The 13,958-nt window shown below is 41.3% G+C and overlaps 3 protein-coding genes across 7 annotated transcripts; 2 read left to right on the top strand and 1 right to left on the bottom strand.

The window, feature by feature from the left end:
• Window positions 1–1,290: 1,290 nt before the first annotated feature.
• On the bottom strand, window positions 1,291–5,611 carry LOC135626775 (ruBisCO large subunit-binding protein subunit alpha). Its single transcript, XM_065132388.1, has 8 exons — window positions 5,452–5,611; window positions 5,155–5,329; window positions 4,590–4,711; window positions 4,262–4,469; window positions 3,928–4,073; window positions 3,509–3,815; window positions 1,977–2,428; window positions 1,291–1,852 (listed from the first exon to the last, which is right to left on the bottom strand). Exons 1-8 carry the CDS (start codon window positions 5,509–5,511, stop codon window positions 1,562–1,564), a joined length of 1,761 nt encoding a protein of 586 aa, XP_064988460.1. The 5' UTR covers window positions 5,512–5,611; the 3' UTR covers window positions 1,291–1,561.
• A 146-nt stretch (window positions 5,612–5,757) lies between these two features.
• On the top strand, window positions 5,758–9,771 carry LOC135626774 (uncharacterized). 5 transcript variants are annotated; one of them, XM_065132384.1, is made up of 10 exons: window positions 5,758–6,026; window positions 6,100–6,150; window positions 6,594–6,713; window positions 6,861–7,310; window positions 7,864–8,291; window positions 8,569–8,668; window positions 8,759–8,818; window positions 8,915–8,998; window positions 9,072–9,191; window positions 9,346–9,771. In XM_065132384.1, exons 1-10 carry the CDS (start codon window positions 5,979–5,981, stop codon window positions 9,652–9,654), a joined length of 1,770 nt encoding a protein of 589 aa, XP_064988456.1. In that variant the 5' UTR covers window positions 5,758–5,978; the 3' UTR covers window positions 9,655–9,771. The 5 variants fall into 5 exon arrangements, with proteins under 5 accessions (XP_064988456.1, XP_064988457.1, XP_064988458.1 ...); XM_065132385.1 differs by having other exon boundaries at window positions 5,758–6,029; window positions 8,584–8,668; XM_065132386.1 differs by having other exon boundaries at window positions 5,758–6,029; window positions 8,759–8,803.
• An 827-nt stretch (window positions 9,772–10,598) lies between these two features.
• On the top strand, window positions 10,599–12,147 carry LOC103972094 (lysM domain receptor-like kinase 3). Its single transcript, XM_009386296.3, has one exon. The coding sequence runs from the start codon at window positions 10,627–10,629 to the stop codon at window positions 11,998–12,000; it is 1,374 nt and encodes a 457-aa protein (XP_009384571.2). The 5' UTR covers window positions 10,599–10,626; the 3' UTR covers window positions 12,001–12,147.
• The last annotated feature ends 1,811 nt before the right edge of the window (window positions 12,148–13,958 follow it).

Here is a 13,958-nt window from a genome sequence, read left to right as displayed (position 1 = left end):
TGATTTACTAAAATGCATTAGTTCACACTGACAAATACCCATTAATTTCGCACTTATTTCTTGAAGTTTTTGAAGATATAAATTCAGTTTTTGAAGATCACATGTGATGAACTCTTCAAAATGCATGCATGCATGCTTGCTTGAAAAGTGTCTAAAGTCGATCCCCTCGAAGTGATTAAGGAGGTCGATCCCCCTCGAAATAATTATTATCATTTTCTCCTCTTTCTTCCACGATAAGACCTTAAGGTCTTATCAATTGGTATCGGAGCGACGATAAGACTTTAGGATATTATCATTTGGTATCAGAGCCTTATCATTTTTTTTATTTATTTTACGATAAGACTTTAGGGTCTTATCAATTGGTATCAGAGCGACGATAAGACCCTGAGAAGCTCGACGACAAGACTCTGAGAAGCTCTCTATCACCACTAACATCAAGATTATAATGCTCTAACAAATATACAATGGCTTGACATAGATTGACCACCACATGCACCATCATTTGTACAGTAAATTACCAAACTTATACTTATTTTGTGATTCATATTACACGCATTCTTCACTATGTGAAAATTTTTAGATTTGTTACATGTTCATGGTAGTAGTAATGCATGTAAAGCTTAAGTTTTACTATATGACACATCTCCATCATTATAGTTCTAATATTTTCATCACAAATTTACAGTTTTTGTGACTATGGGATTGCTATTACATAACCTCCATCATAGTTACGTAAACTCTCTTATCTTAGCCATACAAAACAAAAGAGGCTAATTACCATGAAACTATTATATATAGGATATGTTACAATTCTTATACAAGCAAATGCAATCAATACCTTGCAGAGTAGGTTACCAGGTAGATAAGGTCAGAGATACATCAGTCACCATTGGACAAAGTCTCATATATATGTTGCTAAGATTTGATTCAGGTCCTTAAGTGAGAGAAACTATAATATCTATGGTAAGTCCATATTGGAAATGAAAGAAGACTTAGCTTAAAGCTTAATTACTTTGGATCAAGACACTTGCCTACACTGCCATTATGCATTGCAGTATGATGAAACGGACAATACATGTTGGCTTCTTCAAGATTTGATTGGTTCTTCTCTTGTCAACAAAAGAGTTAAGTGTTGATGTGCCTAACAGTATCTATGATGATAGTTAGTTCTAAAGACATGAGTATCATGGTATAACTACTAGGAAGTTGACTTTTTGATGTTTACGATCTTATTCATTGTACCTTCCTATTGATATGGAGATGGGTACCTTCCTATCTGATAGAGTAGTGTCCGTAAGCTTCGCCGATGAGACGACGTTGCACATTCACATTTCAAGCTTCAGCTGTTGAGATAACAAACATCAAATATTTTTCCAGACAACATCAATAGACCTTTCCCTACTTTTTCAAACATAATCTCGAGAGGTTATGACATCAAAGGTAAAAAGGCAGCACAAAAATGTCGATGATGGAACCGATAACCGAACTTTGAAAAAAATGCTCCAAGAGTGGCATCCAAATATAACATGTAACCTAATTCTGCAAGGCCACATAAGAATGATTAGATGGCGAGACTTCCTTCAGCTGGTCCAGCCACAGGAGCCTTTGGCTTAGGCTTATCCACGACAATCGCCTGTGTCGTCAACACCATTCCAGCAACAGATGCAGCATTTTGCAGGGCACACCGTGTCACTTTAGCTGGATCGATAACTCCAGCTTCCACTAGATTTTCGTACTTGTCGGTCATAGCATTGTAACCAATCTCCCATTCGCTGTCCTTAATTTTCTCTACCACAACTTCCCCTTCTACACCTGCATTGTCTGCAATCAAAGCTGCAGGTGCCACCAGTGCCTGTACAATCGCAAATTAGTCTAAATTATGAAAGAAAATACTTGAAGTCTGGTCCACAGATGATGATTGGAGTTTGATGAATCTGTAGGAGAAGAAGCTTGAATGTAATAATACCATGACTTACTTTTTGCACAATGTCAGCTCCAATGCGCTCATCTGCATCTTCAATCTTGTCTTTGATGGCAGGTACAGTGGTAGAGAGGTGAACCAGCGCAGCACCTCCACCAGGAACTATGCCTTCCTCTATAGCAGCAAAAGTGGCATTCTTGGCATCCTCAATTCTGAGCTTGCGGTCTTCGAGTTCTGTCTCCGTTGCAGCACCGACCTTTATAACTGCCACACCACCTGAGAGCTTAGCAATCCTCTCGGCTAGCTTCTCAGAATCATACACCGAGTCTGTCTCAGCAAGCTCCTTTTTCAACTGGGCAATTCTGGCCTGAATCTCATCCTTGGATGCTGCATCAGCAATAATGGTAGTAGAAGTCTGGGCAATTGTGATCTTCCTTGCTGTTCCCAGTTGCTCAACCGATACGTTTTCAATCAGTAAGCCAAGATCTTTGGCTTGGAATTCAGCTCCTAAACAAAAGACAGCACAATAGATGGCCAGAAATAAGAAAAAATAATAGCATTTCGATTTTCAAAAGCATTGAGTTTCGGGTAACTCAAAAGAAGAAAATAGTACAACTAATGGTTAAATCATCATTACAGAAGTATTAAGTGCATCGTCTGTCAAATGTTGTATCAGTTTAAGCTTGTCAACTACCTTTTGCCATATGATCGAAAAATAAACACCAAACAGGAAAAGCAATAAGTAATATTCAGATGCTGGTTAGAAAATGGTCCTAGTTTGATACTTGGATAAGAAATAGAACAGCAGAGATAAATGTAAAAAAGAATGCTTCAAAAAGACAACAATTAAATTATCAAATGTAGCAGTCTCTTGGTGACAATGAAAGGAGAATATAAACTTTCAGTTCTATTGGGAGAAAAATAAAGAACTGAGTAGTCAAAGGATACAAGACAGCTATCATTTAAAAAAAAATGAATTAATTAACTCTCAACTAGAAAGTCATTTTATTTACCTAAATAACCAGATACTCTCAAAACCAAAGTAAGGCATACCAAATCAGTTTGGCATATATGACCAGTATGCAGAAATCACAATAATCCAAATCCATGAATTCAAGAGGGGGAAAAAGTAACATGCAAGTTGAGGAATGCAATTATAATTTTGCTTGCCCTGAAGGCAATACTAGAGGAGGGTTTTCAAACAACAAATAGAAATGTAAACAAATCAAAGCTAATGGCATATAATAACTAGATAAGATGGGCAACGGATAAAAGTTTGTGTACAAAGTTGGTTTTAGACAAATTATCAGCTTTAAATCCAACAGAAATTTTCTGACCCTGTGATAGCTGGCTCAGTACCCAAGTGCCCTAAAAGAAAATCCATTAAAGTTACCATATGCCATTCATAGACTGTCTCAGGCCCTCATTAGGTTTAGAATTTTTTTTATAGAACAAATGATTCTAAATAATTCATAAATGAGAATATGACAGGTGCTAAACAAAGTTGACAGCTAAATCCCAATTGTAGTAACAGTAACGAAGTACAGGACATCAACACACAATTAAGTAAGCAAATTCAAAGAATACCTGTTACAATGGCAATATCTTGAAGAAGAGCCTTCCTTCTTTCACCAAACCCAGGAGCTTTGATTGCAGCAACATTCAGAATACCTCGAAGCTTATTCACAACTAGAGTTGCCAAAGCCTCACCAGTAACATCTTCGGCAATAATGAGAAGAGGGGTTCTCAGTTGGGTGGTTTTCTCCAGCAAAGGTATAATCTCCTTTATTGTTGAAATCTTCTGATCAGTCACTAGAACTTTTGCATCTTCAAACTCAACAAGTAACTTCTCAGGATTTGTCACAAACTGCGGCGAGATGTAGCCTCGGTCAATCTGCACAAAACAAAAGCAGGAATTAAAGGCTTCAAATCTTGCACAAAACTTCAGGCCTCAACACACCAAAAAGAAGAGAAGAAGGTCCACAATATTTAATAATTAAACTAACCTCCATCCCTTCTTCCACATCAACTGTGGTCTCAAACGATGATGACGACTCAATAGAAAGAACACCATCTGGACCGACTTTATCAATAGCATCAGCAATCATGGTTCCTATAAATTCATCGTTACCGGCAGAGATCGTTGCAATGGCTACAACAGCAAATAATATATCTTCAATGAACAATCATACTAAAGAAAAAAGAGAGAATCTATAAAACTTTAACAGTGTTTAATCCTTCTAATTGATATGAGCAACAGCTTCACAAAGGTGTAGATAAAAGCAAAGAATAAAGAATATTAACATGGAGAAACAAGATGCACACAAGCAAAAATATGACCTTTGATGTCATTTCGTCCTTTTACAGGCCGGGCTTTCTTCTCAAGCTCTTCCACCAGACCACTAACAGTCTTATCAATTCCTTTCTTGATGGAGACAGGATTTGCACCAGAAGTAACACTCAACAAACCTAACTTAATAATTTCACGTGCAAGAACTGATGCAGTTGTGGTGCCATCTCCAGCTGAGTCATTTGTCTTGCTAGCAACCTTACATTTAAAAGAAAAACATAATTTACATTCCATACCCTGTCTTTATACAAGGATCTCAAGTACACAAAGAAGCTATTTTACATACTAAGATATGCATCCAGATAACAATTTGAATACCTCACGAATCAATGCTGCACCAGCATTCTCCATTGGATCTGCGAGCTCAATGGCACGAGCAATAGTTACCCCATCATTGACCACTTTTGGAGCCCCATACTCATCCAACACGACATTCCTCCCTGAAATCATTATCCGATGTTAAACTTAGATATAACCGAAAAGCTCCAACCACACAGGTATCCGCAAAAAAAAACGCAATCAACAAACAAAACCTCAAACTTTTAGTTGTTCTTTTTACTACAAATTTCACTAACAGATATCAGAAGCCACAGTAAAACAACTAGTGAACTATGAAAACATGGCGCTTTAAAAGTCATGTCAGAAATAATGGCAAATGCATGTAACAGCTAGAAAATGAAGCCTTTTTCCCTTAAAGGACCAATCCCTAACGTATACAGGTATACACATATATTAACGAACAATAACACTTAATTCCTCAAGCTGACGAGTCTCATAGCACTCAGGGCGTCAGACGCAAAAACCACGACGGATTATAACCACAAAACCTCAAATAACTCAAAGAACCCATAGCAAAGGAATTAAAGGGAGGTTCACCGAGCACCTCTAGGGCCGAGGGTAACACCGACAGCATTGGCGAGCTTCTCGACGCCGGCCTGGAGCGACGACCTGGAATTCTGATCGAAGGCAATGTCCTTAGCCATGGCCCGCACGACGAGCTTCCGGCGGCCTTCGTACCCATGCCCATGCCTCTGGCTTACTCTCCTTCCCAGGCTCTCCTATTCCACCAAAAAACAAAATAAATCTCAGTCAAAAGAACAGAATCATCTCCCCAGATCAGCCCCGAAACACCAAGAGACTGGGTTCGTTGCGCCCTACGACGAGGGGAAAGATTGGGAACCTGGCGGGGGGACGCGGAGCGGAGGATGGAGGCGGTGGAGATAGCGTTGGCGGAAGCCATTTCGAAGAGGAGATAGGAGAGCGAAGCTCGCTGAGAAAGAGGAAGCCCTTAGGATAAGGTTGGGAGAAGAGAGGAGGGTTTCAGGTTTAATAGGGAGGGGTTTTGAGGGCATGGGGGAAGAGACGGGGCGGAGTCCGTAGAACATTCGAGAACCCAAGATTTTTATCCGCTAACTAAAGCCCAATTAAAGCCCAATTAAAATCATGCCTCTGAATGGTGACGAGAAGCCAAACCTCCGCAAAGCTGACATTATAAGCGAAGCAAAGAAGCCTCGGAGGCCAACCTCCTCGAAAGCTCCCTTCCATCTTCCAGTGAACGCCCGACTCCACTCTTCTTCCTTGAGCTACAAGCCTCCTCCTACCAGAACACCATCCACCAACAGCGCCACCGCCCGCTGCCCTCTTTAAGTGGCAGTTCGGGATGCTGCACTCGGCCCAAGTTGTGGCTCTCCCTGCTGCAACCACCTCATGGCGTTCGGCGACGACGGTCGTGTCGCAGTCCTTGCTGCCCATGCCGTGGTAAGCGTTCTGTGGTTCAGTGGCCACGAATCTAAGCACTGTTTGATTCGTCCATTTCGTCTACATGCAGGGAAAGCAGAGCAACAGTATCCAACATCGAAGGTTAGAGCTTGAAAAGGAGGTGAGTTCCTAATAGCGCACACATACAAAAAGAGGTCCTTTTAGGGTAGAAGCTAATAGAACAACACTTAGGACTCCGTTCTTATTGTACTTTGTCTATATCAAGCATTGGGGCAAAAAGAAAAGAAACAGAGGATAAAACGACAAAGAATTGAGTGGGAAAGTAAACAAAAAATGTCTTTTTTTCTTCTTGAGATCATGTTTTTCTTTCTCCCTTAAGTTGGAAAAAATTAGAGAGGAGGGATAATTTAAATCAAATATTTATTTTCTCCCTGTTCCAACCAAGGGGCTAAGGAATTGGTGTGCTCTTCCCTTCTTTTCTTTAGTTTCTCTGATGCTGTCTCTACTATAGTATATGTCCAACCAGTAAGACAGTGTGCTATTAAAATGATTTGCTCAGAGTTTGGGATTCATTGTGTTGAAGATGACTGGTTTGATTTCCAGGTGGCTGAACTGCAGAGGATGCTCCGAAATGAAGAGAAAATGCACGAAGTTTTGGAGCATGCTATGCTTCCACCAAAAACTCAATCAACCCTTCAGATCCCAAGTTTCCTTCCAAGAAGGGTACATCTTCCTTCCAAGCTCAACATTTGACTACTGTTAACTTGTTTAAATAGCAATTATAAGCTGTTGATTCTTTTTCCACTTAAGAGGAATATAAATATATCAAATTATTTGGCTGCTGAGAACTCCTTATTTGACTTTGCACAGACAAAGGAACTTCTGGCAGAAGTTGTCATGGTGGAAGAGGAGATAGTTCGACTTGAACATGAAATAAGTAAAGCTCAAGAAAGCCTATCGAACATGCGAGAAGCTCACGAAGAAGAGACCCCTAAAGTTTATGAATATAGGCATGCAAACAGGAATGTAATTGAACCTCCAAGCAATATGTCGGATACCAATTTGGATGTGCCTAATGACAAATTATCACGAAAGATAGCACTAGAAACCAAACCTTTGTTCTTTATAAACCAGGCAATAAAAGGAGACTATTTAGTTAATGGTTTCGTCAAGAAAGGAAATGTTGGAAGCTTAAATAGGTCTGACAACCATAATGAAAACCAAAGCACGGTGGAAATTAAAGAGAGGGCTTCAAGGAAAAATGGAAGGACAGAGAAGGCATCCTCAATTAAGTTGCCAGGAAAGTATCCAACAAACCAAGTAAGTCTAGTTTTTTTGCATTACACTGTATTGTTTTAGTTTCAATTTTTGATCTATGATATTACTATCTTATGACCAAAAAAGGAGAAACATAATATATGGAAAAGATTGTTGTCATGAACATGTTATATTGTTTTAATTATGGTTTACACTTAGAAGGATGCTTGTATATACATAAAGCTAGTTGATCAATATTTACTATCGTGCTCTATCTATTTCCTAAATAAGAACAGAAATTGAGCCATAATTCTCACTAACAGTCAGAGTTTCTGTTAACTTGATTTAAATAAGTGGGTGGCAAGTCTTACCTTCGTAAAAATCATCACAGAATTGTAATATTCTGTCACAAAGAGTTTAAAATTTGTTTACTTGATGGTATTTTTTTAGAGATTCATGATAAAAGAAAATTCTTACATGTAACAGTGGTTCTCACTGTTCTTTGAATAATTTTCTGCTATTGCAATCTGGAATGCTTGAAATACATGTCTGTGTTCCAATTTTATAGAGTCAATATTTTAGTTTATGACTATGTTTTTTTTTTTCCCTTCTCCAGAACACAGATGTGGAAAATGTACTCAGGCTATTCAGAGAACCTTCTTCAACCATAAATTTAACAGACCAGAATGCTGGAAAGTACCATCCGAACAAGTTATCTGAGAAAATATTGAATTTCTTGATCTGTATTTTCTTAAGATTATCAAGGACATCGCGAGCATTGGATCTAGAAAAATCCAGCAACCTGTCAAAATCTGCCAACTTACTGCTAAGATCAGGAAGCTTTGAGATAGATGGCAGTTCTATTAGGAAAGGAAGAATTCCAGCTCAAAGGGAGATAAGGCACCATGATCCTTATGGAATTTTTGAAATTGAAGGCTCTATTTTAAGGGATATTGGCCCTTACAAGAACCTCGCCAAATTTACCTCCAGTTCACTGGACCATAAGGACATTTCTTATTCTCTTCCTCTATTGAAGAAATTAAGGTAATTTGTTTAGTATCAATGTCTGTGATGCTTCTTTGTTTAGTATATCTAGCCATGTAGATTCTGTAAACATGAATGCATCAAAAAAATACTCGGTAGATGGAAATACTAAGCATAATTCCTATTAAAATAATCATGTTTTTCTGAAGTTATTGCCTAGAATTACACTTCTGTTTTTATTATCTCATTAACCCATAATCTTTTGTTATGCTTTAATTTCCTTTTTATTCTTTTTAGGAAATTGTAATGTTGTTTAGTGGTCAAACTAATGTCACAGGATCTTAATTAGCAGACTTCATGAGGTGGACTTGAGATCTTTGAGGCACCAAGAGAAATTAGCTTTTTGGATCAATGTTTACCACACTTGCATCATGCATGTATAGTATGATTACGTCCGCTTCCATTCAGATTCTTATTGATCTTTGTTCAAAGACAATTACCTGACATTCGGTGTATACCACTTACAGGGTTTTTTAGAACTTGGTATGCCCTCAAATCCAGAGATGGTTCAGGTAGTAAAGGATAAGGTACAAAAATCCTTTGCATGATAGTGTTAATAGATCATTTGTCATCTGTGAGATGATTGAAGACATCAAGGTTCTGTTTCTCTTCTTTCTTTGCAGGTTCTGCTTGATGTAGGAGGTAGCAAACTAAATGCTCGAGCTATAGAGCACCTTATTCTAAGACGACCATTAAACTATAATGAGGTATGTTAAGCTTAATCTAATAAAAATGGAACCTATATAGATATTGATATGTATTCCATTGATTACTGAATAGACTGAATGGAAAGAAGTTCAAGAGGATTATAAGAAAGTCATAAGGAGAAATTATGGATTGGAGCACTCAGACCCCAATATTGTGTTTGCATTATGCTCTGCGTGTAAATCTTCCCCTGCTGTAAGTAAAACCTTTAAATGATGTTCTTATAACATTGGAAAATTGTTATCATGTCATTTTTTTAATCATAACAAACAAATTTCTTAATGGGCAAATGCACAAATGATTGTACTTGATGGCCTTCACATGAAATTTGTCCTAAATCTTTGATTAGGTCAGGATATACACAGCTGATGGTGTCACAGGTGAACTGGAAAAATCAAAGTTGGACTACCTGCAAGCTTCAATAGCAGTCACAGCTAACAGAAGGGTAATGATCCCACATTTCCTGTTCTCAAAGATGCACGACTTCGCCACAGACTTGGATTCTCTAGCTGAGTGGATCATCAAACAGCTTCCAACTTTTTGGCCTCTAAGGAAATCCATGCTCGAGTGCTTCAAAGGCCATACAGATGGGAAGATATCTCATATGGTGGATGTCATTCCTAATGATTCTGAATTCCAATATCTTTTGCGCGTCTGAACTACATATGTTCTCTTTTTTTCTTGTGAAATCTGAAACGTTTTACCGAAATTGTGTATCTGTGTATTGATGGTGTCCTTTTACGTCGAAAATTTTTGCGATCGGTGGTTTTGTCAATGGTGATCTCTGTCTTCTCCTACCGAAAACTTGAGTTTGGTTTTGCAATTAGTGGCTGGTTATTGCTTACTCTAGATTTGCCGGTAAACTTCTCATGCACTTGCAAGGAATTTGGAGTCGGAAATGGCATCTTAATAATTTGATGTTAACAGGGAATAATTTCGTGATATTTGTGGCTCGGAAACACAGTTTTCACTCTGGTTTGATTCTTGAGACACTTGATCATGGTTATGTTAAGCTGATCTCTGTAACAAGTTAGAATTCAAATATGCTGAAGAGATTTAACGACGACTCAGTCATGTTGTGTTCCTATTGATCGATCATGACATAGTTGACCAACAGAGTGCCCGCATCTGCATGAAACATATGAGTGCCAAAGTCAACGCAAAAAAAAGTTGAAAGAATAGAAAGCCTGATTCGCACGTCTCAAGTCAACAGTGCAACTTGCAAGAAATTGGATCGTTGTCAACCTTCAACCACAACATTTATTCGGCAAATGCCATTATTCCCGATTCAACTCAGATGGGCAAATAGCTTGTCACCTCATAATCATGCTGTTATAAATTGAGGTGTTCCAAATAAATAAGACGCTCATAAATAAAAACACATAAATTGGCCAACAAGACAAGGCCGCAGAAAATTTGCGTGCAACCACTTTGGGAGCTTTGACTTTGACCACTCAAATAGACGGCGTTGACTAAATCTCGATGTGCAACCTGCCGGAATCTTGCGTCGATGTCAATGCCCGCCATCCAACGGCAGCGTCAGCCTGAGTTGGACTGCACTGTCTCTGATCGCCTAATATTAATATCATCGGAAGGGACGAAAACCTCCGCACCTCAATCGAGGACGCAGATGAATGGCTGCCAAGGGCGGGCTTCGTCCCGACTAAACTCGCCTCGTGATCCTCGGAGCCAACTCTATATGTGCAAGACCCGAAAGGACGTTGACGCCGCCAGTCCCCGACCCAAGCCCACATCCTCGCCCTCGGCTTCCGCCGCCTCCGACGCAGTCCGCCCCTCCTACTACTTCGCCCCCGTTGCCAGCTCCGCCAGTACAGGCGGCGACCGCCACGCCCGCCGCCTCCTCTATGACTCCGACTTCGACTCCTCCGCCGCCTCCGTCGCTGCCAACCTCCGGCTCTCCCTCTCCCAGGAAAGCCACCCCTTCCACTACTCCTTCATCGAGATCCTCTCCGCCACCGATCGCTTCCTCTCGCCGCCGCTGTCCCCCTCTGCCGATTCATGGCGCTGCCGCCTACGCGGCGGCGATGCCGTTGTGTTCCGCCGCCCCTTCCTCGGCAACACCGCCGTGTTGCCCTCCCGCATCGCCGCCCTTTGCCGGAGCCATCATGGCAGCGTCGTGGAGCTCCTCGGCGCCTCCCTCGCAGATGACTATATCTACATCGTCTATAGCTACGTCGCCGGCGCCAGCCTCTTCCGGTGCCTCAGGAACCCCCAAAACCCCAGCTTCACCCCGCTCGCTTCCTGGTTCTCCCGCGTTCAGGTCGCCGCCGACGTCGCTCAGGGCCTCGAGTACATCCACCACCACTCCGAGACGGTCCACAACTGGGTGAAGAGCTCCGGCATCATCATCACTGAGCCTGGCCTGCGCGCCAAGATTTGCCACTTCGGCGCCGCAGAGCTGGCCGGCGAGGTTCCTGCCAACGATGACGACATTGATGGGAAGGTATTGGACGACTCGGCCGCGGCGGCGGCGGAGCTGGCGAGGTCGAGGAGCCGAGGGAAGAAGATCGAATGGACGAGGGGATACATGGCGCCGGAAGTGCTCGCCGGCGGTGTGGTGTCGCGTCGGTCCGACGTGTTCGCGTTTGGGGTGGTGCTCCTGGAGCTTCTCTCAGGGGAGGAGCCGGTGAGGTACCGGTTCTGCCAAGAGAAAGACGCCATCGAGAAGGTGTCGGTGATCGAGACGGCGAGGGCGGCGATGGGGCCGGAAGGAGAGGACGAGGCGGAGGAGGAGGAGGAGGAGGGGAGGAGGGGAAGGATAAGGAGGTGGGTGGACAGGAGGTTGGGCGACTCGTTTCCGGTGGATGGTGCGGAGGAGGGGATGCGGGTGGCGCTGAGGTGCGTGGCGGAGGAGGCGGCGGAGAGGCCGCAGATGGTGTGGGTGGCGGGGAAGCTGTCGAAGCTGCTAATCCGGGCCAAGGCGTGGGACGACCGGCTGAAGACAACTCCCACCCGCTACCTGACATCCGTTGGCCCCAGATGAACGAGTGGGCGAGTCAACTCGGCCGGTTCGCTGGTCTTTAACTGGCTGACTCGCTGTGACTCGCTGGGTTATGCTTCGTGATAGAAGATAAGATTTTCACTATATGAGGAAATTTCTACAATAAAGCTTCTTCAATTATTGTTCTTATCTTCTATTATTTCTATCATGGTATCAGAGCCGCTTGCCCCACCTTTCTTCCTCCCCGCTTGCCTAGAGCCGCTTGCCCCACCTTTCTTCCTCGTTGTAGCTATTTTCCTTCCTCTTCTGCTACAGCTTCCTCTTCTGCTACAGCTTCCTCTTCTGCTACAGCTTTCTCCTCTGTTGCAGTTTCCTCCTTTGCTGTAGTAGCATCACTGCAACATTGCTGTAGATTTCTTCTCTAACGTCGCAGCCGTCGTAATCTGCCTTCGGCCAGCGACCAACGTCGCTGAGAAAAGTGAAGCTTCATCCTAGAAGATAAGATTTTCCTAACTATATGAGGAAATTTCTCTATTCTGTTGAGGAAAATCCTCTATTCTGTTAGGGAAATCCTCCTTCCTAATTTGTATATTCCTAATTTGTATAAATAGGAGAGGGAACATGTTAATAGATTCAAGCTAAAGCTATTTCATTTTTATAATAAAGCTTCTTCAATTATTGTTCTTATCTTCTATTATTTCTATCACTTCAAACCCCTCGCAGGGACTACGAAACAGAAACAAATGGGGCTATCTTGACATGCTGCAATTTGCTCTTGTTTCCTTTTTCCTTCATTTTCACAGCTTACACATCGAAGAAGATGAGCACTGGCTGGATAATGATTGATTGTTTGTTTTTATACAATTCAGCAAACAAAATTGTCATCTGCAGAAACACAAAGCTCTCTTCTATTCTCATATGCTTCCTGCATTGTATCACTTTCCACAATTGAGATAGCAACGGTCTCTCCTGACTTCCTTAAATTGTTGAAAGCTATCTTCACATCAGCTTGGTCAGACATCATCTTCTATTTCATCAGCATAGTCGGCTTCCTGAGACATTTTAGAATCATCAATTGCCAAATTGTTCGCACTTAATGGCATTTGCACCAACGATGATACTTTTGGCTTCCAGCTAAAGTCTCTTGTTGCATTTTATTGTGATAGTTTATGCAATTATCAGGCTTCTGTTTAAGGTCCTTTACCTGTGAAGCTTCCACTTGCAGACTCAGCCAGAATCCTTCTTAGCCAGGATATTTGGCACCATCGCTGATGAAGAGAACACCTATTGTTAGTGCAGATATGGCTGGTGGCTAATTTAATTGAGAATAACAAGATTGGATCAGCAGGAACCAGTCACATTGAAACTAGAAAATAGGATAGAAGATTGCCTAATTTGCAAAAGTCAGGATATTGAGGCTCGGAACCACAATGAATAGAATACTCAGAAATAAAGTAGAGAAAGTAGAATAAATCACTCCTTTCTAAGAGGATGGCAGCAGAGTCTGTAGCTCAAAGCCTGGAGTTTCTGCGAGGATCATCACTCCTTTCCCATCAAGGTTTCGCCTTTCTTCGCTAATAAATTAAGGCAGGGCCTCATGATATATGTCTTTTCAAAATCTTTGTTGTTCAATAATGTTCCAAAATTTTCTATTTCTCCATTTTAGTCATGCTGTGAATCAAACTACTGCACTAGAACTGATTTGTCTTTTGCACTAATACTTGACTACTTACAGGCATGGTTGTGTGTAACTTTACTTGAATGGACAAGCATACTAAGCATCCATAGGGTGAAATTCTCTAAGTGTTCAAGGTACATAAATAACTAGTGTTTATCAGATATCTTGAAAGTTTTATGTAAGGCGATAAGTTTTGAGTTTACTAATTTTCTGTACAATGGTTTATCAAAGAAGTAATTGCTGGATAACTTTAAACATAAATATATGTTTAATACACTTGGAATTTCAATTGTACATTTGGGTATGCTTTCAGTACATTTTG

Source organism: Musa acuminata, chromosome BXJ2-11, assembly GCF_036884655.1.
Source record: "Musa acuminata AAA Group cultivar baxijiao chromosome BXJ2-11, Cavendish_Baxijiao_AAA, whole genome shotgun sequence".
NCBI classification, from domain to species: Eukaryota; Viridiplantae; Streptophyta; class Magnoliopsida; order Zingiberales; family Musaceae; genus Musa; species Musa acuminata.
This window is presented reverse-complemented; position numbering and strand designations above follow the sequence as displayed.

Bases quoted from the DNA above. Each gene is read 5' to 3' on its own strand.
- LOC135626775 (XM_065132388.1), bottom strand. From the start codon at position 5,511: ATGGCTTCCGCCAACGCTATCTCCACCGCCTCCATCCTCCGCTCCGCG. The intron at 4,712-5,154 runs GTGCTCGGTGAA...TAATGATTTCAG, and splicing joins TGTTACCCTCGGCCCTAGAG to GGAGGAATGTCGTGTTGGAT. The intron at 2,429-3,508 runs GTATTCTTTGAA...TCTTTTGTTTAG, and splicing joins AGATATTGCCATTGTAACAG to GAGCTGAATTCCAAGCCAAA.
- LOC135626774 (XM_065132383.1), top strand. From the start codon at position 5,979: ATGGCGTTCGGCGACGACGGTCGTGTCGCAGTCCTTGCTGCCCATGCC. The intron at 7,311-7,863 runs GTAAGTCTAGTT...TCCCTTCTCCAG, and splicing joins GAAAGTATCCAACAAACCAA to AACACAGATGTGGAAAATGT. The intron at 8,669-8,758 runs GTATAGTATGAT...TACCACTTACAG, and splicing joins ACCACACTTGCATCATGCAT to GGTTTTTTAGAACTTGGTAT.
- LOC103972094 (XM_009386296.3), top strand. From the start codon at position 10,627: ATGAATGGCTGCCAAGGGCGGGCTTCGTCCCGACTAAACTCGCCTCGT.